Source organism: Artibeus jamaicensis, unplaced genomic scaffold (genome assembly GCF_021234435.1).
Source record: "Artibeus jamaicensis isolate MK-2021 breed Jamaican fruit bat unplaced genomic scaffold, CSHL_Jam_final contig_519, whole genome shotgun sequence".
In the NCBI taxonomy this organism is placed as follows: Eukaryota; Metazoa; Chordata; class Mammalia; order Chiroptera; family Phyllostomidae; genus Artibeus; species Artibeus jamaicensis.
The window spans coordinates 38,154,273-38,181,989 of NW_026521871.1; the positions used below are offsets into that span (position 1 = coordinate 38,154,273).

General features: G+C 41.5%; 1 protein-coding gene across 18 annotated transcripts in view; it reads right to left on the reverse strand.

Moving 5' to 3' along the window:
• THRB (thyroid hormone receptor beta) overlaps nt 1-27,717 on the reverse strand; it is a 336,578-nt gene that overhangs the window by 47,475 nt on the left and 261,386 nt on the right. For 14 of the 18 annotated variants that reach the window (XM_053669113.1, XM_037143999.2, XM_053669108.1 and 11 more), the window contains one exon: nt 27,433-27,693. The exons of 2 other annotated variants lie outside the window; for them this stretch is intronic. In XM_053669113.1, coding sequence (XP_053525088.1) covers nt 27,433-27,693 — 261 coding nt within the window. Of the gene's footprint in view, nt 1-8,207; nt 8,551-13,010; nt 13,776-27,432; nt 27,694-27,717 lie in introns of those variants that run through there. 2 more of the 18 variants (XM_037144001.2, XM_053669118.1) reach the window with 2 other exon arrangements.

A 27,717-nucleotide genomic window follows, 5' to 3' on the forward strand; every position in this document is an offset into this window, starting at 1 on the left:
GTACACACGTCATAGCCAACTTTGGTTTCAGAGAACTTGATTCACAGAGGGACTTGGTATGTGGACAGAGACGTCGTGTACATTTGCACTGGAAATCATGCCACGGGCAGTAAACTTGGCTTTTTGGTTGGCTTTGGATTCTAGGCTTTCCTGTGCATGTGTAAAAGCAGAAGCCTTGTTAGTTTAATTCTCCTGAGTGAATTATAACCGCAACCCAGATCCTAGGAGAATAAACACTGGCACCTTTTGTCACCTTGGTAGACACAGGCCTTAGGGAAAAGATTCGAACACAAGGCAGACTAATCTTGGTAGGTGTAAAGTAGAAGTTGCCACTTGGGAAGAAAGGTCTAGCAGAGAAGCTGAGCTCAGAGACCCTTTCCAATGTGGCTGATCTTCACTTCTGCACAGGACCGTTTGCCTAGCAGAAGTACCCCTAGCATCTGAAAGGAGCAGCGTTATTGCTGGTATTAGGAAATGCTTTGGGCGGCTCAGCGAGGTGAAAAAAGTCCATTTGCTGACTCATCCTGTGGAACTACCAACCTAGAGGCAGCAAAGAATCCTGAGTGGTTTGCCTCAGGGTATCAGATGAGACTGATATTTTAACACCCCTAAGGAAGCTAAATCATTAGCATGTTTAGTTATTCTTCCAGTTTTATATTGAGGCTCCTTGGTTCATCACACAGCACAGACCCTTGTGAGTTAAGTGACCCACCCCCGCAACCCCGCACCACTGGCACCCTCTTCTCTATGTCATTTCTTTACAGACTTCAACATCTTGCATGTTCATCCTTCAGCCTTTCCCAACATAATCATTCTGATTCCTTTGACATTTGATTCTTGGTACTAGGTACCACCTTTTGCGTAATGTTAATCTTAAACCTCTGATAAACAACATATCCATTTTGTCCATCCATCTACTTATTTAACAAACATGTATTGGCCTCGTGTGCAAGACACTGGGTACAACCTTGACACAGCATTGACTAAAAGGTGTCCTTTCATCGCTGTCCGCAAATTCCCAGCAGAGGTGCTGAAGACACTCCCATGTCACAAAATGTTTCCTCAGAACGGCAGGAGTCTTTCTGTTCTCACGGCTACCTGAGTGGAATCACTGCATCTTTGTTTAACATCTCACCTCTGGTTGTCTGGGTCCATGCTGCTGGGGGACAGTAGCCACTGGAGTCCTCAGTTTTTAAACTCTAGGGCCCTGGGGTCTAAAGAAGGGAAACGAGGACCAGGTCAGGGGTGGCAGGGGGTCAAAGGGGAGACGTCATGATGACAAGGGACTCTGGATTCCTACCATCTAAAAGTCTTAGGGCAGAAAGAGGGGCAAAGTAAGTTTTAGATTATTTCTTCTGCCTCACAACTTTCTGAAACTAAAATATATAAAAATTTTAGGGTAGTCTTGGAAATAATACAGTTTCATGCACAAGAAGAACCTTCCTTCTTCCTATCCTTGTAGGCTCAAAATCTTAGCAGCTGACATAACCTTTCAATCTACAATTAGAACTGTGTGACTTGATGATGCAAATGACCAGGAAAGGGAATTGATTGGTATAATGAGTTTCAGTCCAAGTTTTAATCACCAGGGCACACACACCGGCAGTCTACAGTGTTTGGCTTGCAGACTGTTTGAGAATCTCAGCCAATTTTGAAGACCAGATTTCATATAAAACTTAGCTTTCTTGCTTCCTGTGAAAAACAGAAAGATCTGGCAATAATGAGCCCAAATTTTCACAGGGCAGCCATCAGCTGAACGAAGAAGGGCAGCCTGCCTCCTAAGAGACGGGCACACTTCCCGGCTCCCGCTGTCGGCAGCTGCCCCTGTTCTGCCCCAGCGCTGAGGTGAAATGTCGGTTGCCATTTATGTTCATTCTTGTGTTATGTCTTTTTATAAGTAAAGGAGTATTTCACAGGACTTTTATCTTTCTCAAAAGTGGGAAGACAAAAGTAATTCAAGAAAAATGGAAGAGAATATGGTTGTTTATGAAAGTAAAAATACTCCTATAATACAGAAACAATGTGTGTGTGGGTTGCAAAACTTAAATTAAGCAGTCCACACGGAACAACTGTGCCTCTCTGGCACTGCTGTCAGCTCTGGTGCTGTTGGGCATCTGAGTTTTAGAACTCTGGAGCTAACGAGGTCATTTCCTGTTTTAACGGAGATGGGGTAAAAAGAAGGAAGATGAAGTTTATCAGAAGAGTAGGGAAGGGTGGGAAGCGGAAAGGGTCACTAACCTCTGATTTTGCTTTAAGAGTCCACTTAGGGCTCTGGGCTCACACAGAACACCCTCTGTTATTTCATGTCCTGCATGTTTGGGAAAAATGTTTGCCTTTCTTTATCTGAGAATCCATCCAGAATGAGATTCAAGATTATAGAGCTAAAAATGTGGGCTCTCAGCTCTTCAGCCTGATCTTCTATGAAGGAGAAGGAGTGGCTACATTGGTATCAGGACAAATCACATCACCGCTGCTATAAGCTGTGCCATCTCCCTGCAGGTACAGCCTGCAGTCCTGGTAGGTGAGCACTTCACAGAGTGTGGAGGGGGTTTCTGACTTCCTGGTGCCAATTGTCCAGATGGGTTGACATAAACAAGCATACATGACACACAGAAGCCAAACTCAGGCTGTGGGAATGCTCTATAATAGACATGTAAGTAGCATGTTGAACATACCTATGTATGTTCAAGTGCACTACTCCATTTGGATACAGCTCAATCTAGTTGGGGGGCTGGGTGGTGGGTGGAGGATTGAGCAACAAAGAAAAACAAGTGAAACAGCTCAATCTGCAAAAAATCTAAGCGGTTCAATATGAAAATGGAGGAGGAATTTTCACATTACAAAAAATCTGTTACTACAGATGATTTCTAAATATTGAGCTCACTTAATATAGTGGGGTGACTGTGAGCCCAATGGGACATTTGGCAGTATCTGGAGACATTATTAACTGTCACTGCTGTGGAAGGGGGCATTGAGTGCCACCGGCGTTTAGTGCATAGAACCGAGGATGCTGCTAGACATCCTAGGAGGCTCGGGACAGCCCCCACGACAAAGAATTATCTGGCTCCAAATATCGATAATGACAAGGCTGAGAAACTCTGGTCTAATACATATGATATATAATTTATTTTCTTTTCAAAAAGCTGATCTATACACATCATTTAGTGCCATTGTATAAAACGAGGGGCATCTGCCTTTGAATGTGATGCTGATTAAATAGAACAGGCTGATAGGCTGTGAGCTCAGTGAGTGACCTGAAGTGATGCAGGCTGAGAATGGCAGAATGAGCACTGGCGTGTGGCTGGCAGTGAGCGCTGGGTAGAAAAAGAGCATCGTTCATTGGTTCATGGATGGGGGCAGTATGGCAGAGAGAGGAACACATGGAGAAACTGGCCAAGATTTTGGGACAGAGGGTGTGAATGGAAGCACAAAGCCTGAAACAAAATGGAGCCCTTTAGGGAGGGGAAGAGTTGATGGAGATAGTGTTTGATCTAACAGACCAAGTGGAAAGGGTCTGAATGTTCAGGAGGAGCTGGTGGGTGCAGAGGGCAGGGGAGGACTGTCACTGAGTGGCTAGAAGTAGAAGCCTTTGAGGGAGACAAGGGGTGAACATGGGGAGAGGAGCACAGGACAACGTGGAGGGAAGAATGTGCAGGTAAGGAAAGAGGCAGGGTGGGGCATATTTGGGAGTGTTCAGGAGAACTGAGGATATTTGTTAAGCACCTAGCACAGAGGGAGCCACCAGGTTGGTACCAAGGACAGCGCATGGGAGCTCAGTGGTTCTGAGGATCTGGAAAAGGAAGAATACAGATGCTAATGGGCCCTGCTACTTAGTGTCAGAACAAAAAGTTGGGGTCATAAAAGCTAGACCAGTCCAGATGGTAGAGCGGGAAGCAATTGAACCTCAGGCTGAATGCACCTGAATGCTGGGAGCTGAGCAAAAACCTTGAGTTTGTGGGGAAGTATTTACAAATGAGGTGGTGGATGTGAACCCTGAATGTAGGAAATAAGCAGCACCCACATTCCCTCCCAAGCCTGCCAGGCATCTGACTTCGGTCTCTCATAATGCCTTGGACTCCTGTTATTAGCTTTCATTGTGAGGAATGGCAGTGGGTGCTCTAGGATGAAGTCAGGGCATCTAATGAAATCTCTGAAGGATGTGCCTTTGACAAGACAGAAAAGAAAGAAAAGCCAGGTCACGCTTTTGTCTGCTCTTAGACTTGATTTGGCAACGACTGTTGTTTCTTACTTTGCTTCCATTTCTGGGAGCTGAGAGGCACTTTCATTTAACCTTTTGAATAGTGAGTATATTATGTATTCTACAAAATGGCCCTGTTGTTTTCTGGAGTGGTGTTGTCTCTTAATAGTTTACCGGTGGCAGTGCCTAATGTGGATCCTAGCCTCACAGCAGCATCCTTACAATTACATAAACACTGTAGAAAAATTTGCAGCTGCATTAACCTCTTAAGTACTAATGCATTTTAAAGACATGGTTTCTGCAACAGTTCATTAGGTGGACTGATCGCATATGTGCTTAAACTAAAGAAATTCAACTAGAGAGGAAGAGTAGAGATGGGGGAGAAAGAGGAAGACTGAGAAAGAGATGGAGGGACAGTGGTGGGGGTGGGGGAGAGACAAGAGGAGAAGAAGGGAAGGGAGGGAAGGAGAGGGAATGTTGAGAAAGAGAAATCAAAATAGTGTGCAATCACCTCATATTCAAGTTCATGGTTGGGAATGATTATGCAATGGGACTTATAAATCTTGCCATTTTGGGGTTTGCTTTCCTGCTTGCTTCTCACTAGGAGTATGATTCTAAGCATTTTAGGCTACCTGTGGCTTATGCGGCATTTTTTTTTCTGTACAGACTTTGAAACCTCCCCAACCCCAGCTCTATGGTATAGCAATCCTTCTCCAACTTTAAAAAGAGGTCCATGAAATTCTAATTAGAAATCATATTTCTTTGGGTTTAACTCCTCTTTTTCATCTGAGCCTCGTGATGTGGGTTACTTCATACACCCCCAACCTTATCATCATTTAATTTCCATTTTTAATGTTCGCACAAGTATTCACACAGAGTCAACAGGCTACGGGACATCCAAAAAGATTTAGATTCCTGTCTTGAGACCAAGGGGCAATGAAAGCAGGTTCAGAAAGAAGAGTTGGTTGTATGTGGACTTTCTGCCTCAGTTACTCATTTTTCTCTCCACGATACATAAGAAAGAACTGGCTACAGAACAAGAACACGTGTGACTGAAACCAAACCAACACTGAAAGGGACAAACACACACCATTTTCTCGACTCTGGCTCCAGAGCAGGAAATTATTTTCCTCTTGGACATGATCACCAACTTTGACCCATACACACCAGCAACTTCTTGGGACACATAGTTCCTAGAAAGATGGCACATTGGAGGTAGAGCAAAGAACCCTGTGGAGAAGGGCTGCCCAAGGCAGACACTCCAGGGACAAGTTCTGTGCAAACAGCGCCAGAGGCTGCCCAGCAAAGCTGCCTGCACAACAGCCGGACTTGAGCTGTGTGGGGACTTCAGAAGCAATCACAACTGGCTGCGGTGAATGATTTCAACTGAACAAATCATGATTAGGTTATTTGAAAGACAAAAAAAACCCACAAGGAGCTCATGTCTTCTGAGTGATAGCTATGGTGCTTTTGTTTCTAACTTTTAAAAATGAAATATGTGTTTTATCATATTCTATATGAAACATAAGACAGACATTATATTTGCACTTTAGTTCTCCTCAATGTGGAAATGACATGGGCTCCCCGGCCAGTTCTTGAAGTCTTATTTTAAATTCGATTTAATAAATGGAATTCTGACTCTTCCTTTGTGTTCTCAGTGCTTCAGGAACTTGATAACTTTGTTCCCTCTTGGCTATCAATATAAAAACAGAAAAAATACAGAGGGGGAGTTGAAAGTCATTCTAAAGTCAACCATTAAGATAACCAGTCTTAACACTAGGTTCTGCCTGTAGCTTTCCTTTATTTCATCTCTGTGTACTTCAGTACACTTTAAAAATAAACAAGATTATGATCATTCTCCACATACTAGAAAACTCCTAGAGAATAAGCCATTCTTAAAAATTATAAAAAAGTTAAGACAGCTGCATTATATAGCTGTAAAGACAGCAACCAACACAGATAAAGCAATTATGAGTTCCATGAAAACAGGTAAAAACCCAACTGGAATAATGAGGCTTGCCCCACTGAACACCTGTTTATAATCTTAATTTTGCCTTAAGGAGATATTACTGATGTCCTTCAGCAATGACAAAAATCAATAGCGGATCAATGTGGATAAACATGTTGAGTATGACCTTTTGTCCTAAGAGACGGTTAACAGCTGGGTTTAGTTTGGCTGGGATTTACTTAAAGACTTGTAACAGTAAATAACGGCGCACTTAAGAATATTTGCCTGCTTTGATTTAGTGAGTTTGGCAGGTGGTGGTGGCCTTTTAATGGCATATGGCTTTGAGAAATTACATGAATATATGCATCCAGTGTGTCTTAACCTCTAGTTCATGCTTCAAATTAATTAGTAAAGAATCCCTGGTTTCATGTTTTATAAGCAAATATTCTCCAGGGCTGGTGAAAGAAAATACAGTAAAAAGACAGAAGAAAAAAGAGTCAAAAGCATGAAAAGTTTTGCAGGAATTTTTAAGACTCGTGGAATGCCCAAATAGAGACCGACACCAACATTTTCTAAGGATTCTACATTATTAAGAAAGACACATCCAGGCATGTCTAATGAGGCAATGTTAACTTCTTTTGAAAGATAAATTACTTATAAGAGTAAATGAAACAGAAAGCACACCATGTACCTTAGATGTTCCCAGTAGGGGACCTACATGGTCTGCCCCTTGCAATAAATAAGTAATTCTGACGCCCTTCACAAGAAGGTAAAGCTAAATGGAAATGCAGATGCACAAGTCTGAGTAGGTTGCGTGCTATAATCCCCCTCAGAGTTCGTATTTGTAAATTATAGAATAGTAAAAACTGAACAGGGATTTTGGACTCAGTTTGTAGTTTTTTAAAGATTTTGTTCATTTTTTTTCAAGACAGGCTGCTATTAATGACCCCGTGGAGTCACATTAAAAGAAGCAAAAACTTTTTACAGGAGCCACATCAAATAAACCACATTCTGTTTCAAGATAATTTTACAGAGAAATTCACATTTGAAGATAACTGGGGATCATATTCTTGTAAATTACAAAACCTGTTAAATGATTTTTTACGCAACATCCTGTAGATTGTACACAGAAAAAAAGAATTTCTGGTGTATTTGCAGAAGAATTTTAGCTACTTTAGAAAGCATGTTCTATCTGGCAATTGCCATGAAATTTCCTAACAGCTACTGGTTTGCTGTTTATTTTATTTTTTGGTAATACAAGAGACGTTCTATCGATAGAAAATTAAGTAATTTTGTAAAATCAGTGTCTATTAAAATAAATGGATGCTGCATTTGTTTCAGCAATGGCTATTTTGAAGGACATTTCACTCTCGTATAGAGAGTTCATTTGACATGATTGCAGACATATCAAACCTTAGGGACTCAGTGGCAATACAAAATGTACTAGTTTCTTTTTGAGTTTTACATTCTTACAGCTTGCTGTGGTTACAAGTAGATTCTTTACAGTTAACATGGATAAGTAAATATATTATACCAAACATTCATAAATCCTAACATAGTAGTAGTATCAAAAATCACTGAAATATTTTACTAGTTAACTAAAATAAACTTTTAATATGAAGTGCCGAGGAGTAAAATGGGTTTTTAATCTGAACCTGAAGTGGGGAGAATTATCACACTTTAAACTTTTTTCACCAAAAAAGCTTTTTACGTGTTTTCTTTAGCAAAGAAGCTGACAATAATCTCTTTGCGCTACACACACACACACACACACACACACACACACACACACACACATACACACTGTCTCCACACACACACACACTCATACACACAGAGTCTAAAAAACAACGCGATCCAGCTGTAATATGTGAAGACAAAAGTGCTTGGAAGTCTTTGTTGCTCATGGACCCTCTCAATCACCCAGCAGCACCCTCTCTTTCCTGCTGCTTTCATTTCTAACACTCGGCACTCAAAGTCAAACATTGGACCACGCTGATGCAAACTGTAACTTTCACACGCAACGGAAACTTTAATACATTTAGGTGGAGTGGTCCCTACCTTTTTTTTGAGAGTAAGATGGCGACTGCCCTTGAGAAAAGGTAGGCTTTTCTTCAGTGAAATATTCAGGTTGGCTGTATTGATTCAGGGCCATGTCCAAGTCAGAGTCCTTGATTTTCAGCATGTTTCCAGGGTAACTACAGGTATAAGGCTGATTCACGGCCCAGGCCTGTTCCATATATATGTTGTTACTGGACACAGCCTGAGCGTGGCAGCCACTGTAACCCGGACTATCTTCAAAATACGCGTAATAATCAGTGGCCTGCATGTAGCAATTGCTGCCGGCAGCTGGGTGCACTTCATAGAGTTCTTGCATACAGTAGTTCATTTTGTTACCCTGGTTTAGTTTCTACTTTACATATACACACACTCTATGCATGCATTCACCAGCCCCATACAGACGGAGAGCCGGGCATATACGCCGAGAAGCGTCCATCCATACACATGAAACGAGAAAGGAAGATGAATAAACACCACCACCGACACAGCAACCCAGCCTGCTTTACTTGGGAACAGCACCTGACATGCTGAAATCCTATTTAGGGTGAGGTGTCTTTTGAGCTCTCTTGCCATTCAAACATATTGGAAAGCAGATTTCTGACTATCCAAGGTCTTAAGCTGTGAATGCAGCTAATTCCTGGGGAAGGCGAGAGGCAGGTAGGGATGACCTCTGCCCAGCGACAGGAGCGAGAGCAAGCATGTTCCTGTTGCTTTGGAGCTGGGAGGAGTCATTTTATAGGCTCTTTTTATCCCCTTCCAACATGATTAGAAAATGATTACTCATTGTCATGTCATTCTGATTGACAACTTAAGCATGGAACATTATAAAGACATCTTAGAGACTATTCTCGGATACACAGAAAATCCTAAAATCAATAATCAAGTTTATTAGCATGAACCAGAGAAAATCCAGACGTTACAAGCCTGATGACTGACTCTAAAACATTAATCTAGTGATACAAATGTTAGTGGTTAAACCTGTTGTTCAATGTTACTCATTGGCTTTTAATACCGGAATCCAACCATCTTCCAAATGACACACAGGTCCTGCAGGTTTGTAAAATGTGCCGAGCGAGGCCACATTTGAAAATGCTGCTGGTGTCTGCTAGTGAATTCTATTTCATTCTTATGCACCTGATAATTTTCTACGTCATTAGCATTCATCTGCCTGAGACCTAAAACTTAAATTAACTGCTCTTTCTGCCTTTATGTTTTGTTTATAACTGCATGAGGGCGAGTGTACGGGTTACCCTTAAAAGAAGAATACTCCTCTCTGAGAGCACTTCCCTGTTTGTGCTTAGATGGGATCAGGCGCGTTCAGGGTGGTCTGGCTGTAGACTCCCTGCTTGCACTCGATGACATTCCTAACAGTACAATGTGGGAAACTAACTGTGCACGCCATCATTTTATGCCCATTCAGATCTGCTTTTGAGACAGTTTTGAAGCATGATTGGAATTTAAGTAGTATTAATGCAATTGACATTTAAAGACATGATGCAAACAGGAGAAGCATTTTCTCTAAGAATCACTATATCTTTGAACTAAGACTCAAGCAAATATCACATTAGACCATAATTGTTTGCCGAGATGGCTACTAACGGTATTTTCTCCGTGCTGATGGTGGTCAGCATATGTATGTACACACGTGTGTGTGTTCCAGATGCTGATTCTGTAAGGGTGGAAGTTGCCTTCTTTGAAACCAGGGGTTCTTCCTCTTTCTACTAGAGACTCATTTTGCAGGGCTGGGCTTCAGGTGCTGACGTTTACATTTGGGGTCCTGTTGGTCCACAAATGTGTGACCTTGTTGGTATTTCCCTCCCAAGGGACCGCAGCAATATAATACTGTAACATTCAATAGTGAGACCTCCACTTTGAACATGAAGCTTCAGGTAACTGTAGCCTGGAGTTCTGGGACAGGGACGTATGACAGGAGAAAGGAGGGTATTGCTGTCATTCAACAAACATCTCCAGGGTATATGTTAAGCACAAAGCAGGAGGTGGTGGGAGCAGAGGCTGTTCAAACTTTCAATCATGGTCCCTGCCACCACGTGGCTTAATAGCCTATGTGTTCAATACCCAGAGTGAGGTTGGTCACTGTCATGCCAGGGAGCCTTTTAAGTGCTAATGATTTCTAGAAATGTAGTGAGTGAGCTATGTATTCAAGCGAAGAAGGTGAACAATTAGAGAGCAAGCAGCAGATGAGACGACATAAGGGAAGAAACCCAGACAGCTCCCGTGGACGTTTAGCAAGAAGACCCCTCAAACACCTGCAAGGCTAAAACAAGTACAACAGCTATAAAAACAAAACAACTTTAAAACAACTATCAGAAAGAAAAATTGAACTACAAAACATGTAAAGGAACTTTCTCCAAATGGGTTCTCTTGAACTGGAAAGTGAACCGCAACATCCGAGAGAGCATGGATGCTACTGTAGGAATGAAGAACGCGGCGAACATTTTAACAGTGTTTTCACTCTCTGATTACTCAGAAAACAAATAAAAGATTTATTCACAAGGGCTTTTAAGAACACATACACATCACATTACAATGAACATGTTTTTCCTACTGAAAATGTCAAAACATTCCGTTGGAAGCAATGATTATTTTCTGAAAACCCCAGGAAAAAGAATCCAGGCCTTTTTTTTTTTTTGCCTGATTTCATTTATTTATCTCAGATTTCCCAAAAATAATCTGAAAATTAACCTGTAAATAAAGCGGTTTTGTTTCCTGGCAAACACACTTGTTCCGAGGCCTCCTTCTGGTTGGGACCTGCTCTCGAATCCACCCAGTTCTGCAGTGACGCACAGTGCAGTTCCTGGCTCCGTATTTCACTGAAGGCACAAAACCAAGCAATTCCTTGCTTTTTACCAGTAACAGTATCAACTAAAGCCAAAGCCTCAACTTTCATTCCAAAAAAGAAAAAAAAAACCCACAGAACAGCAATTTTTCAAATTTGCTAAATGTACTAGAAATATCCAAGTATTATTCTGCCTCAGAACTGGATATAAATACTGCAGTGAAAAAGGAAAGAACAGCTCCTGAAAAGGGACTTCTCTCAATTTTCAAAAAACGTTTGGAAGAACTCCTGAGAATCAACAGCATTTTTTATTGAATTAAAACTACCCTGAATTTCCTTAGAAATCACTGAGTAGGAAAAATGTTTTAAAACATAGTTAAGAGAACCCAATTCCTCATTAGCTTTTATTTTTTGGAGAAAACAGTACAAAATCATCTGCGACTCCTCCTTGTACTGAGTGGGGTTATTCTTTACTTGTAGTAATGCATGAAACCCTCATTACTGTTGATGGAAGTGGAGTTCAACACTGACATTGAATTTGAAATGCAGCCCCTCACACCCTGATAGAAGCAATCACAGCTTTGTCACTTGCAATCGATCTGGCAGGCTTCTTCGTCAAGTCGATAAAACAATTTAAACATATCACATGTCACAAATGAGGGGAGCTTTGGTAAGACTGTTTTCTTATTTCCCTGGCTGACTGTTCTAATTCAGGTATTTAAAGCGAAGCTTAAGAGTTATTTGACCCATAGAGCCTCAAACTGCCTGAAATAAATGTACAGAGGTTTAATAATTCTCATTAGAAGTGCTTCAATCAATAATTATTAAGTATAGAAATACACCCCCATCTGTAGTCAGAAGGAAATCACTTAAAAGTCTAAGACTAACAACCTTGCTGGAAAACCTTATAGGTAAACAACAAACTCTCAAGGACTCTGAAGGAGGAAATGGTTTCTCTGTCTCTTTCCCCCTCAATTTCCTTTTTTTTCCCTTTTAAAAATTGAATTTATTAGAGTGATACTGGTTAACAAAATTATACAGGTTTCAGGTACACCGTTCTACAACACATCATCTGTACACTGTGTTGTGTGTTCACGACCCCAAGTGAAGTCTCCGTCCTTCACCATTTACCCCCCTTGCCCTCCTCCACTCCCCCTCCCCTGCAATCATCCCACTCTGCCCTCTATTTTCAGCTGTGTTGGTTCTCAAATAAGGCCCCACACAGGAATCACTCCTAAAAACTCTAAAGAACCTAAGTGCAACCTCAGAAATTTCAATTTAACCAATGGGGTGAAACCTGGGCATCAGGATTTCTTAAAGTTCCTCGGTTTATTGCATAGGCAGCAAAATTTGAGAGCTGCTGTTCTATTGGGTGTCCAGCCCCAGCCCCCTCACTACGGCCAGGGCATCCTGCGCACTCCTCCTTTTCTTTGTTTTCAGTTTTACTGCATGCGTCCCGTAGTTCTTAAAAGGTTACCTTCCACACCTCAATCTGGCGTCACCTGCCCCTGAGCTGTCTAGTCGAGGAGAGAAGTCGAGGAGACAGATTAGGGAGTGTGTGACAATTGTGGCACAGAAACACAGGAAGAATCTGCCTGGGCATTAGGGACAGCATCACAGGAGAGGTGACTTATGACTTGGCTTTTGAACGGTAGGTAGGACTTTAACAGCGGAGGCCACACAAATGAGACAGACAGCTGAGCAGCTAAGTCTCAGGGAGAGTGTTATTAACTGTACTTGTAAAAAGGCACATAGAGAAAGATACTAAACATTGGGAAATGTTAATGTTAGCTTCTACTCTAATGATTTTACTTTCTGTTTTGGTAATAGAATCTCTAAATTTTACAAGGAATGGTCCTCGTGGGGCAGGGGGAACAATCTTTGTTTTCCAGCCTTCCTTGCATCTGTGTGGATAACTTCTGGCCAATGAGATACAGCAGAAGAAATGGCATAAGGCGGTTGCTAGGAAACTTAAAAGATAGCTGACAAAGACAGCTGGTGCATACCATTTGCTTCTTTGTTCCTTCTTCCTGCTGTCTGGAAAGTCAGCATGATGGCTGGAGCTCCAGACACCATAATGGTCCATGAGGATGAAAGCCATGCTCTAAAGATGGTAGAAAAATAAGCTGGAGGAATCTAGGTGCCAAACCTAAAACTACCACAGAATTGCCACACTTGTCTAGACTGTTAACCTCTGAGGTTTTGTTTCCCCCAAGACAGAAAAAATCTTTTTGTTTGTACACTGAAGTTTTCTTCTTAGTAAAATAGCGGTAATAGTACCTACCTCATCAGTTATTGTGGAGGTTGAGTTAACATAAGTAAAGCACTGGCACAGTAAGTGATATAATTAAATATACATAATAATAATTATTATCAAAGTGCCTTACCCTCTTCTTTCTCTTCTCAGTCTATGTTTTCACTCTGGGTCATAGGTCAGAAATCAGCAACTTTTGGCCCGTAGGCCAAATATGGCCCATTACCTGCTATGTAAATAAAGTTTTATTGGAACACAGCCACGCTCATTGACATGTTGTCTGTAGCTGCTTCTATATCTACCTGGTGCTACAATGACAAAGTTGAGCAGTGACAAGGACCGCATGGCTGTCTAAAAATGTTTTGTATTTGGCACTTCGGAGAAAAAGTGTGCCGTCCCCTGCTGTAGGTGATCTCCTTGTACCTCAGAGCTTTAAAAAACAGTTAAATGCTGATGATATCCACAAGCATACCTCCACCTCGGACACCTTATGGCCAACTTGACCTCTCCACTTGTACAACCAGCAAGCATTTCCAACTTAATTCTTTCTAAAACCTGTTCCTCCCGCAGTCTCCCCATCTCTGCACCACCATCCACCTGGGAGCTTCAGCAAAAAGCCTTGGAGCCCTCCTGGACTCCTCACGCTCCCTCACTGTCTACGTCCAACCCACCGGCAAGCGCGCTGGGTCTTCCTCCAAAAAGCAGATATAACCCCACCTCTTCTCCACTGCCAGCCCCCCGGCCCAGACTGTCACCGTCTCCCCACTGGGTTCCCCACTGGCCTCCTAGCCTTCCTCGCTTCCCTATAATTCTGTCTTGCTCCAGCCACCCAAGAGTCATGTTTTAAAAACTAAACAGCAGATTATGTCATTTCCCTGCTTCAAAACTTCAGTGGCTTTTCACTGCCTTTGGAATAAAATTCAAACTCTTTACCTAAAGGTGGCCCTTCCCTGCCTCGTGTCAAAGCCTGATTTCCCCTCCCCATACACTTGATTTCAGCCAAACAGCGTCTCTGTCTTTAGCCAAACACCCCCGGTTCTTGTCCGTCTCAGGGACACTGCATATGCTCTCTACCGGAAGCACCCGCCTTGTCGGATTTCCACAGGGCAGAGGCTTCAGATTTAGATGAACTGTGACTCTTTCTGTGTTCTAAGGGGCTCTTCATTCCATCACAGGCTGAAAGCTCTGACACCCCTCACATATTTGAGCATGACAACGGTTGCTCTAGCAGGAAAAAGGTGGAGAACTCTCGGTACACCAAAATCGGCATGCAGTGAAAACAAGAAAAAATTTGATATACCGCCATAAACGGACAGCCTCAGGCTTGGAAAGGTCCTGCGAGACCAACAGTTCTGTCCGAAGCTGAGCCAGTGTGTTTTTCAGATTTTTCTGCCACCAGAGAACAGAGATAGACCTGCTCGCTCATCCTGTCTCAGTCGAGGCTCTGGAGTTATGAATGTGTGTCAGCATTGCCAACCATCCCTGCTCCAGGAGAGGTGATAAAAGGGGTTGAAACATGCATTGCCTGTCCTCTGAAGGGGCCGCCCAAATCGAGGAAAGATCCTGTTATCAATACAAGGGGGTGAGGTCTAGACCTCATCATGTGAGTGCTGAAAAATGTCTGCTAGGTAATGTATTTTTGGAGAAAGAAAGGGGTGCATAACAATTTTTTTAGCATGATCTCTGGGGCTTTCAGTGTCTGGAATCTTCTGACTCACTCCTTTTAAAATAGACTTCAAATTACACTAGTCCAACTCCAGAGAAGAGATCAGGGCGAGCTTCTGGCCCTTTGGGACCACCGTGTATTAAAGATGCTCTCCCCACACCTCCCAAGACACCTGGGAAATTGTGGATGCTTCCCACAGGATTCCAGGATATTATAACTAGAACTTCTGAGCTGTGTATTCCAAATGCGTTTTATTTGACTTACGAGGAAACGGAGTTCCAGAGAGATAAAGTGACTTTTGTCACATAGTAGGTGGTAGTGATTGGGACCAGAACTTGCTTCTGCTTTGAGTGTGTCTGCCCTCCTATTCCAGGCGGGGTCTTTATTTTCCCAACTGACCCTAGTGCTTTAGGCTTAAATAACTGCCTTGGAGGGTGGAGGGGAACTATTGGCATTTGTCTCACACCTGGTGATGGACGCTTTCTCTTCAGGACCTCCACTAATTTATATAAAACCTTGAGTCTAGGATCATGCTCAATTCTAACCATTTTGGAACTTCTCTACTTCCTCAGTCCCAGGTGAGCTGAAATCTTAGCATGAATCGCTGTCCCTTTGATAACTGTAATTGTTGTGTGATCTTTACTAAGTGGACACCAGGGCTATGGGAGCAACATTCAGATGGGGTTCCCCAAGTGGAACCCCAGTCCCAAGAGGTGCAAGAGATGCAAGAGATGCAAGAGATGCAAGAGATGCAAGAGATGCAAGAGATTCTTTGAGGAAAAAGCAATAAAAAGAGGCTCTATGGTCAAATGAGTTTGGGAGATGACGCGCCATATTATCCATCTTTTGCAGGTTCCTGAAAGAAAACTGTTGAACTTTGCATGACTTTGGATAATTCAGCCTCTCCCGAACACATCCGGCACAGAACCCTGTATATCTTGTAGCATCTGGTATAAATGTTCTATGTAACACACTTTGAGAAACACAGAGTTCCATTCTGCTGAATATAGTCTGCAGAATGCTGGAGGTAAGGTCATTTTTAGGGATCTATCATCTGGAAGAATAATGTTCTTCCTCACCCGCCTCTCAGATTACACACCAAGGGCAGAGAGGAGGGGCCTGGGAAGCTGCTGAAGAGGGTGTCTGTTTTCACGGTCTTTACCAAGGAGAAAAGCTGCTGGCCGGGGAAGCAGGCCTCACCCATGGGAGTGCAAATCCCCAGGATTGAATCTGTTTTGGTAGGATCAGAAACTCCAAGTCCTCCTCTTTTAAAACATGTGTGCTCTGAGTTTATTTCTCATTTAGAATTTAATAAAAGCTTTTCGACAAAGCTCTGCAGCTCTCCTGAAGGGTATTAAGGGGAGGCTTTTGTTCACAATCCACCACCACGCAGGACTTGCTTTTACAAAAATGTGCATGAAATGTGTTGATTGTTGTAATGCTTAAATATTCATAATATAATCTAACTGAAAGTGGTTTCACAGTGCGTGGACGCCTGTATAAAATAGAGATAAGGTAGGAAGAGGGAACAGCGTGTGACTGAGGTACAGCGACACTGTTCAGCACAACAACTAATGACCTGAGTTTAGGTTATGTAAGTGGTAAGAGAGAGGAATAAAGACAGTCCAGGGCTGTGTTATAAAGGACCTGCGAGTCTTTAAACTTTCTCTTGAAAGCCAGGGGTGATTTCAAGTGGGGGCCTGTGAAAGAGGGAACAGGTGACATGGTTTTGATTCTTTCAAATCAATCCCCTGGCTGCAATATAGAAGATGAACTGAAAGATCGGATAAGGCCAGAGGCTTAGAAATGTTGTAGGGAGAAGTTATTGTTCCTGTTTTAGCGATGAGCATACTGAGACCTGGAGACACTGAGTATCTGGTCCAAGGTCACAGGCTGATCAGTGATGATCTGAATGCAGGTTTATTTGGCTGTAAACCCCTCGCTTATTTCCAGAATATTGTGCTTCCACTAAGAATATCTGCTTTCCATGTTGTAAAGCTGAAATAGTTTTTAAAATATTTATGTCAATGTTCTCTTAAAAATCAATGCATAAATTACAGATATAAGTGTAGTGCTAGCCCTGACTGGTGTAGTTCAGTGGGTTGGGCATCATCTTGGAGACTGAAAGGTTGCTGGTTTGATTCCTGGTCAGGGCACATGCCTGGGTTGTGGGCCAGGTCCCCAGGTAGGGGCATGTGAGAGGCAACTGAGTAATGTTTCTCTCACACATCCACACTTCTCTCCTTCTCTTTCTCCCTCCTTTCCCCTCTTTCTAAAAAGAAATAAATAAAGTCTTTAAAAAATACACAGTGATTATGTCCTGGATATTTACGTTAATTTTGGGGTCTACAATAAGCATTTATTAGTTGCTTACTGAATGAATGATTGAATGAATGAGAGTAGACAGGGGCTGCATGACCTAGAATTATAATCTTCTGGATTGTGAATTATGGCAATATGCATTCTCTCCACATAAACAGGATGATGAGCTAGAATACAGGATGTGGCTATAAAATATACCTCCAGTGTGCCGCCCTTAAGCCATTAGTAGCTTATGCTGGGGTCCAGGATATGGGAGGGGTGTGATGATCTGACATGTAGCAATTCTCCATCGTCTGTCAATTGTCCTCTTGAGGGGTCCAGAAACTTACCCATGTCGGACAAGAAAACTTATGTGCTGCAATATGTCTAAACATCCTTGCTGGATACTTAGTCCATGAAATTCTTGCATACTGAAAAATAATATTTGGCCTGATTTCAGGCTAAAGTCCAAATTTGTTTCACTTAAGTTTTCAAGTATCATAGGGATCATAGGGCCCTGAATTCCCAGATTCATTTGTGCTATTTCAAGGCCTCTCTTTTGTAGCATTTGCAGTGGATGGAAGAATGTTGGTAAATTCTAGCACAGTGTTTTGCATATAAGAGACCCTGAGATGAAGATCAAGGATTTATTCTAACTAATCTCTCCCAAGACCAAAGGCAAATCATAAAATCACCTTGTGCTTTGAAAGAATGGGATAATCTCCAAAAATAGCTCAGAATTCAGACCAGATGCAAAATTTACATACACAAAAATGAATACAGACAAAGGCTGTGGGTCAAGAGAAAAATAAGGTTTTATAAATATATTTTAGACCAGGGTTATCAGCATTGAATTCTTCTTTTCTAAATCGTGAGTGGAATGTCTACTCTTTTTCATGGAGGAACATTTAGTTCAATAGGGAACCTTCAATGACTCTAAAATAGTCTAAAAAACATACAATAAAATTTCAGTTGGATGTCACTTTATATAGAACACTGGCTAGATAATAGTGATGAGATTTGTTGCATGTTGTCTTCATAACCAAACAATGAGACTGGCGGGGGAGCTGTTCCCATTCATTTCGCAGAGTGGAAAACTGATATGGTTTTCTCATCTGTATGTAGCTACTAAAGGAAGAGTTTGGTATTGAAATTTTGGCCCTGGAATTGCTATTTTAGAACTTGCTTGTCCATTTCTCTATGCTGCTTTTTTAAAGTAGAAGGTTACTTTAATGTTTTCAAAATTCCAGGAAACTCATTATGTGTTTTATCACAAATTCTAAGAGCACTTTAATAATTTACCTGTTTTTCAAAAGGTGTGCCTAATTCAATGCCACTTCATATACTTATAATGACACATATGCTTTTATATGACACTGATGTTTTTTCACTCTATGTCTAGAAAAAATGCTCTTCAATATTTTTACCTTATCATTTATGCATTGCATGAATATTACATAGCCATTCATTTTATGTATTCTTTAATTTAATCCCCTGAAGCAAATAGATCCATTTCTCCTCATTTTAATGTGTTAAGATGATTATTTCATTGTAATTCACACTAATGGACTTGAGTTGAAAAGTTGAGTGGTTGTTTTAGTGAAATGGTGTTCACATTTAACAGCTACAGGATATTTCCTTTACTCCAGAATAATATGTCAGAGATTAAGTTTAAAACAAATTTCCCTAATAATAGAAATAATGAAAGAGTAATCAAATCATCCACATTTACTTTGACTTTTCACCTTTAAGAACAAGTAGTGCAAAATCTAGACTCTGCCACAATTGACGTAGTTTTCAAAAGATTTGTTTTTTGGTTCATTAAAGGCTCCAGCCCTACACTTACACTTGAAAATGTTGTGAAGCATAATTAAAAGCCAGGAGTTCAAACAAATTACTGATGCATGCTACAAGGTGGATGACCCTCAAACACAGCATGCTAAGTGAAATGCAAGTGACAGTGTATGATTCCATGTTTGTGCAGAATCCAGTGAAAGGACAAATCTGTAGGAACAGAAAGTAGATGAGTGGTTGCTGGAGCCTGGGGACAGAAATAAAGAGTAAGTATAAACCAGCTCAAATTTTCTTTGGGGCGATGAGAAAGTTCTAAAATAAGAACTTGTGGTGAAGATTTTTTTTTGGTACAATTCTAAACATACTAACAATTATGTACATTTAACAGGAATTTTAGGATATGTAGATTATATCTCAAGAAAGCTTTACAAAAATAGATGTGGATTACAAATAGCTTGAGATCATTAAAACTGATTATTGAAATGAAAAAATTCACTACTTAACATTACTGTAAAAGCTTGGGTTTATTTTTGTGGGACTTAGTGGCTAAGAACTAGAATGTAGCAATGGAAGGACTTTTGGCCAAGATGGAGGTGTAGGTAGATACACAGTGCCTCCTCACACAACCAAAAGAAGGACAACAACAAATTTAAAAACCAAAGAGTTGGAGTCTGACAACCAAGGAGTTAAAGAAGAAACATTCATCCAGACCAGTAGGAGGGGAGGCAGAGGTGGGCAGCCAGGGTGGAGAGGACTTGTGTCAAAGTAGTGGCTGGAGGACCAGGGTGGGTGAGGCAGTGGTTGGCATACTGAGTGAGGCAGTACCTGGTGGACCAGGAAGTTCCCACATTCACGTGCAGATAAACCGGGACGAACAATTGAGGAGCGAGACAGACTGTGTAACCAAGGGTTCCAGCGCAGGAAATAAAACCTAAAAGCCTCTGACTGAAAAAACCCATGGGGATTGAGGTGGCGGAAGAAATGCCTAGCCTCACAGGAGAGTTTGTAGGAGAGGCCCACAGAGTCTTAGAATGAACACAAACCCGTTTACCCAGGAATCAGCATCAGAAGGGCCCTATTTGCTTGTGGGTAGTGGAGGGAGTAACTGAAAGCCAACAGATACCTGAGTAAGTGGCATTGTTCCTCTCAGACCCCTCCCCCACATACAGCACCACAACTCAGCGACTTGGGCTGCCCTGCCCTGGCTCATACCTAAGACTGTTCCTTACTATATAACGGGAATGCCAAGACATAAAAATATGGCTCAAATGAAAGAACAGATTAAAGCTCCAGAAAAAATATAACTAAGCAACAAAGAGATAGCCAAACTATCAGATGCAGAGTTAAAAAAACTGGCAATCAGGATAATCACAGAAATGGTTGAGTATGGTTATAAAATAGAGGAAAAAGTGAAGGCTATGAAAAGTGAAATAAAGGAAAATGTACAGGGCACCAACAGTGACGGGAAAGAAATTGGGATTCAAATCAATGGTTTGGACCAGAAGGAAGAAAGAAACATTCAACCAGAACAGAATGAAGAAACAAGAATTCAAAAAAATGAGAAGCTTAGGAATCTCCAGGACATCTTCAAATGTTCCAATATCCAAATTATAGGGGTACCAGAAGGGAAGAGGAACAGCCACAAGTGGAAAACTTACTTGAACAAATAATAAAGGAGAACTTCCCCAATCTGGCAAAGGAAATAGACTTCCAGAAAGTCTGAGAAGCTCAGAGGGTCCCAAAGAGTTGGACTCAAGGAAGCACACACCAAGGCACATCATAATTACATTACCCAAGATGAAAGATAAGGAGAGAATCTGAAAAGCAGCAAGAGAAAAGGAGACAGTTACCTACAAAGGAGTTATAAGACTGTCAGATGATTTCTCAAAAGAAACCTTACAGGCAAGAAGGGACTGGAAAATATTCAAAGTCATGAAACTTACCATTTAGTATGGAAGGACAGATAAACTATTTCCCAGATAAGGTGAAGTTCAAGGAGTTCACCATCATGAAGCCCTTATTATATGAAATGTTAAAGGGACTTATCTAAGAAAAAGGTGATCAAATTATGAACAGTAAAATGACAACAAGCTTACAACTATCAACAACTGAACCTAAAAAAACCAACCAACCAACCAACCAACCAAACAAACAAACAAACAAACAAAAAACCCCAAACAAACTAAGCAAACAACTAGAACAGGAAGGGAATCACAGAAATTAAGATCATATGGAGGGTTATCAGTGGGGAGGGGAAAGGCGGAGAAAGGGGAAAAAGTTATAGAGAATAAGAAGCATAAACTGTAGGTACAAAATAGACAGGAGGGGGTTAAGAATAGTGTAGGAAATGTAGAAGCCAAAGAACTTACATGTGTGACCCATGGACATGAACTAAGTGGGAGGGGTACAGATGGGAGGGGGGGTGCATGGCAGAAGGGAATAACAGTGGGACAACTGTAATAGCATAATCAATATAATATACTTAAGAAAAAAGGAAAAAAATAAAATGTAAAAAAAAGAATGTAGCAATGGGGCTTCTCCGTTGGAGTAATGTAAATTATAGTTAAAATAAACACATGAACTTTAAACAAATTCACTAATCACTGGACAAATGCAAGTCTCAACACATCATCAATATTGTATTGTGTGTTTACCACCCCAAGTCAACTCTCCTTCCATCACCTTTTATCCCTCCAGTACCCTCTTAGGAACTTTTTCTATGCACATTTGTGCACACACACACATCTATATAGACTTTTAAAACTGTAAATGGGATATGCAGTACACTTAATATATGATTGTTTTTCCATTAGGTATTCCTAAAACCACCTCCTTTTAAAAATCTGTTTATTTTTCTAGTGGATTATTTAGATATACCATCATTTACTTAAATATTTCCCTATGATGGACATATGGATCATTTCCAAATTTTCAGGAAAGAAACAGAGATGCAAAGAAAACTTTTGAACAAAAATCTTTGTGCCCTTGTGTGAGTACTTCTATGGGACAGCGCGGTATAGGAGGGACAGCTGAGGCGAAGCATTGCTGTGACAGACTCTGCTAAACTGGCCTTGGAAAACTTGTGGTCCACCTGCTCAACGGAAACTAAAGTTGGATGAAACTGGGTCTTGACTTTCTGGTGTTTGCCTTTGACATCGCCTCGTTCCCAGTGTTTTCCTCCCTTCCACTCAAGCTCTGCCTGCCTTGGTCTGCTTACAAGGTGCTCTTCTCTGCCTTGGAAGCATCAAATCACAGGGCTTTCTTACATGCACCAGAAGCTGGTAGATAGCACTTATAGCCATGTTAATGGCTAAGGCTCCCACGTGCCCTTGAAGTATATGAATCACACGGGTGTTCTCAGCAGGACTGGGCACCCTGATGTATGGGGAGTGGGGCAGGGTGGAGAGAGGAGATGGATGGAGTGTGGGATTGTACTGGTGAAAGGGTTCAAATTTTTTAATCCTCTGTCTTCTAAAATATTCATCTACCTGAAGATGTCCTTGTGTTTTATTTAAGGACAAAGATAGTGATCACCTGCTGAAAATGTGAATGTCCAACTCGATGGATTATAATGCATACAATGACTTAGCTTTATGTCTCTCGTTTTTAGAACACTTTGTTATTTTGGTAAATGAGAATTATACGTCTTTTAAAACTGCCATCATTGATTTGATTCATTTTTTCCCTCTGTATGAAGAGTAGGAGTTAATAGTCTGCCCCTTTGCTGACATAAGATATTGTTTTAAAAATTACTTTAACTTGTCTAAATCTTGGAGACTGTTTTAATAAATTATGGCATATCTACAAGCAAGAATAATCTATTGCCCATAAATGTCAGGATTCGAAGAATATTTAATGACACAGGAAAATGTTCATGATATATTGTTTAAACACTAAAAGCTGGTTAAAAGTGGAATGGCTAATGTGATTCCAAGTTTGTAAAAAATAGAGATACACAGGAAAAAAAGGCTGAGATACAAGAAAGTGATGAACATTGCTAGTCCTTGGAGGATGGAATTAAAAATGAGTTTTAAAAGTCACTTTTGTTGAACCTTTAGGAAGTTTTCACTTCTTGCACAAGGAATGTAGATGGCTTTTGTAATGAGAGAAAATAACTTGTTAGCAAAATTACTTTGACTATTTTCTTGCCTTCCTGGGGATCTGAGACCCCATTTCTTGGTATTAAACACAGAGCATATCTACAGAAAAAATTCAGGGAAGTCACCAGGTTTCTGCTATTGTTTGATGCAAGTAGGGAAGTGGGGCAATGTTGCATTATTTCTCCCATCAGGATCCAGTGTTTTCGGGAAGGTTCCTGATTGACATCAAGGTGGAACATGGAAGTATGGCTGTCTGACTATTTTTCTGGGTTTAGTGAGCTGGCTAGATGCAACAACAGGGGTGCCTGCGTCTGCTATAACCCATCCTGTGGGGCTGGTAGGACTCTGTGGTCTGGAGAAGAGTTCAGGAGGGTGTTAGAGGGTCAAGTGGAGAAGCCTTGGACAGTCTAAAAACTTAGAGGAGGATCAGGGCCCCCGGCAAATAGAGTGGGGCTCTCAGAAGGATTCAAGACTCAGAGGGAAGTGTGACCACGCAGAGTGATCAAACAGAAAATCTAGTTGATGATGAAGATAATAACCCAGGCCCAAAGGAAGGCCCAATCAAGAATGGGTAGACGCAGGTGGCTCCCCAGGTGAGTTGGGGACGGCAAGAAAAATGCATGTTTTCTCCAAGTGTCCACTAGGTGGCAGATCCTTTCCTACTCTAAGAATTTGAGTCCGAGGGACTTCCGGACACTCGGGTTTTAAGAGAGGGCTGGTTAAATACAGGATCCCAGACCTCCTTCCAGAGCTTCCAATTCAGTGGCTTGGGACGGGGCCTGAGACTCTGCACTCCCAAGAAGCTCCAGGTGCTCCTAGTGCCACTGGTTGGTGAGCACCACGAAATGCATCATCTCAGACTCTGGGAAGGAGGAGGTGGGCAGGAGGAGGATGTGGTCCTCCTGCTACACTGTCAGTTCAAATTGTGGTGAAAACTCCAGGGAGGGGTGGTGTGGAGATGGACGGTGGCTTGAGGAAGGGAACAGGCCACTTGTTCCTAGCTGGAGATAGCCTCTGGTACTAAAGCAGATTTGAATTGTGAGCTCCGCAGCAGAATGGAAAAGCTGCAGAGATCTCATTCTAGTTAAAGATGTTACCGACCCATTTCATTAGGATGACTGTGTAGCAGATAGGAGCACAGGCATATGCAGAATAAAAAGAAAGCAGAATTCAGACCAAAATGAAAAATAAAATGTTAGATACATAACAAAAAATAAGCCTAAAGAAAAACATTAGGTATACTATAAAGCACAAGTCAGTGATTTTCAAATTATTTTTAAAGAAATACCCAGTTCATTACGGCTCAATACATGGTTCTGCACAAGATTTCATGTAGCTCTGGCCTCACATGACTGATAGGTAGGTTTGGTGACACCCAGCTGGTCTACATCCTGGTCAGTGAGGTGGATCCACTGCTCATGCGTTTCAATGTCAGTGGCAATGCCAAATTGCTCTAAAAGTGTTTAAAGCTTGTTCTCAGTTTCTGTGCTCGCATCGGTAGGGTGGTAACAGTCATAGTCTGCAGAAGAATCTCTGTCCACAGACCACACTTATGGGTGCACTGGTCTGGACTGGCTAGATTACTGCTTTGGGAGATGGGCTTATTATACAATGACAAGCAGTCAATTTGTTCTTTTGACTCTTGCAATGCAGATCTTTAACACTTTTGTATCCTTAAAGGCTATTTGGTTCTTACTAGTTCCATGTGGGGTCCTTGAAATGGGGCTACCTGGATGTTCTTGTAGCCCTGCTGCCATTTCTTCATGCTCGGACATCAGTGACAACGTCCCACAAATAGTAGACAATAAATACTGATGGGGTGAATGAAAGGATTTATAGCCCAGGACTGAGATGTCAAGCATGCTTGTGGGCTAGACGAACACACCCAGGAAATAAGTGCCAGTGTAGATGGACGTCACAATAGAACTTTTCTCACAGTGACTCTCTAGGGGTAGCAGGTGAGCAGAGCAGAGGGAGGAGAACAAGGCTGGAAAAGGAGAGCCCAACGAATCGCACTGCTTCCCTGGCCTCACTGGTAAATACAGGTGTGCGGATGGGTGAAATTCAGTTAGTCCGGTTCTTGGGCCAGGTCAGCGCAGGCTTCCTGGGGCCATTATCATATTGAACCAAGGCACTGGCTCATATCTATGCCAAGCTGAACCCTGGTTAGTCTGGAAACCACAGGAAAGTTTACTTTAGTTTTTTCCCTTTAATACTAGAATCTTGAGGAAGAACGTCAACAATTTATTTATAGTGTCTTATGAAATAATTCTCAGACTTTCAGCAGAAGAGAGCTAAATGATTGCAAAATCAGCTTTAACCTCCCTGAAATGTCACGTGCCCCCCTCATTTGTTTGTCTGCCCTTCCTCCCAGCTCCTCACCATTCAGGCGCACAGTGCGGCCCAAGGAATTGATGCGATCTAATGACGCCGAAGTAATTGTAACAATCACAGTAATAACGATAGTTGCTACTTAGAGAGCACAATGTGAGAGGTATTATGCTAAACACCAACATTCCTATTTAATTTTTATCAACAGTCACGTAAGTTTGCTTAAGGACAGAAATTTGAAGAGCTTGGATTCTAGCCCGAATATGTCAGGCTCAAAAATGTGGTCTTAACCCCCGTATTACACTTGTGGTCTTAAATCTAAACAGACTCTTTCCTTTTGCTTTAAGGTGAACTAACAAACTGAAAAGTGTACAGTGTAGGGAACTCAAGATCCCCAAGGCCAATCTTTCTTGTAAATGATTGAGATAAAGATGGGTCTATGATTGAATGAAAAAATGAATAGATATGGGTAACAACGAAGAACAAACTGAAGAAGAACAAACTGAAGGAGATTTTGTTGGTGAGGTCCTTGGATCACGAGCACACTGCATTTTCTGTTAGCATTTCCTGTAAACCAAGGACTGGCATGGTTTTAATGCCAGCCCATAATATTTGAAGACACAATCTGGTCACAAATGCTGAGACAAAACCTCAGTTGTATTTCAGAGAAACATGTACAAACACACAGATACACACCCTGCCCTAGATCCTGACTCCTTTGAAAAAACTTACGTTGTTCTTTCTCTAAATATCCCGTTCAATTTCTCAACTCTCCTAAGTAATAAAGATAAGGAACAAACACAAATCTCCTCAAAGAGAACACAGATGGTTTTGACTGTTCTCAAATCAGAGCTTACGCCACTGTGTTATTATTTTTTTAAAGATAATCTTATTTTCATGTGAAACCATCTACACACTCAACTTCCCAGGTTAACTGGCAGTTCCAAGAAGCCTTTGAAGGGTTTCCAGAAAAGCTAAAGGACCAGCAGGGATTTTTTTTTGAGAGGGATAAATAGTATCATGTTTTTATGTCTAAGTTAGAAGAGTTTGCAAAAGTCCTTCATGGCTCGTATATAGGAGTCTTTACAAACTTTCATGAATATCTTGAATGTGAATGCCAAATTTTCAAATACCCAAATTAAAGTTTTATCACGAGTCAAAGTCCTTCCAAGAAAAAACAAAACAAAAGCCTTTTTTTAAAACACGCTAAATTGAAACAGAATGGGAAGTTGCGTGAACTTGGACATTTAAAGACACCAATTAATTTCTCGGACATTTGAAGACTAATTTAAGAAGCAAAGATTTTGGGAGCCCTAAGACAATAAAGCGATCAGCATGAAGACATCTGTCAGAGTGGGGGCCGCCTGGGGTAAAGACCCATTAAATCTAATGCAATCAGGAACTTAGGCCAGTGCAACAGATTTTTTACGAGGTGATAACCTCCTAAAACCATAATCTCGGCCTTTCAGGATGATGACACAAGGATTTAATGAGTTAAAAAAACCCAACTTAAAACCTCTCTTTTGAACGTTAATTGTCTATTCAGTTTAAAGGTAGACTGTGAGATCCCTTTAGCTGCTGGCACAATCAGGAACAGAAATGTATGCTCACAAGCACACACACATACACACATTTCAGGGCAAGTCCTTGGATAATGATGGCAGTATCTGCTTCTGCTCAGATTCAAAAATAGAACTAAAGCCAAAACTAACAACTCTTCTTCTAATTAGAGAAATGCAAGTGTCTTCTTCCCAAGTGCCCAATCCAACAGGAAACGGAAATTAACTGCTTTCCTTTGGAACCCCCTTATTTATTTGTGTTTAAAAGAAGACCTGGGGAGCGAGCAACCTCATGACAGAATAGCTGGGGAGCACAGGTAGACAGAACACATTGGAATACATGGAGACGGAGCGCACAGTTACCACAGAGAATGTTTTTCCCTTGTCGAAACGCTTGTAACGGTCTAATAAAAATCTGGTTACCTTTACATTTCTTCTCTTCCGTTTGGAAGGTCTGGGCACTTGGGATGCTCTGATCATTCACATCGTCGTGGTCCAGATGGAATATTGAGCTAGTCCAAGTGGTCTGGATGAGGTGTGGCGAGGACTGTTCATTTTTCAACGTGCCGTGCCTCTCCGAATGGCTTTTCCTGTGCAGGCAGGCTTCGGACATTCCTCCTAGCTTCCAGTCGGGTTCTTGGTCTGCACAGTGCTTCGGTTTGTCCCAGGCTGGAAGGCCATTTTCTGGAGGGTTGAAAAATACGAGAT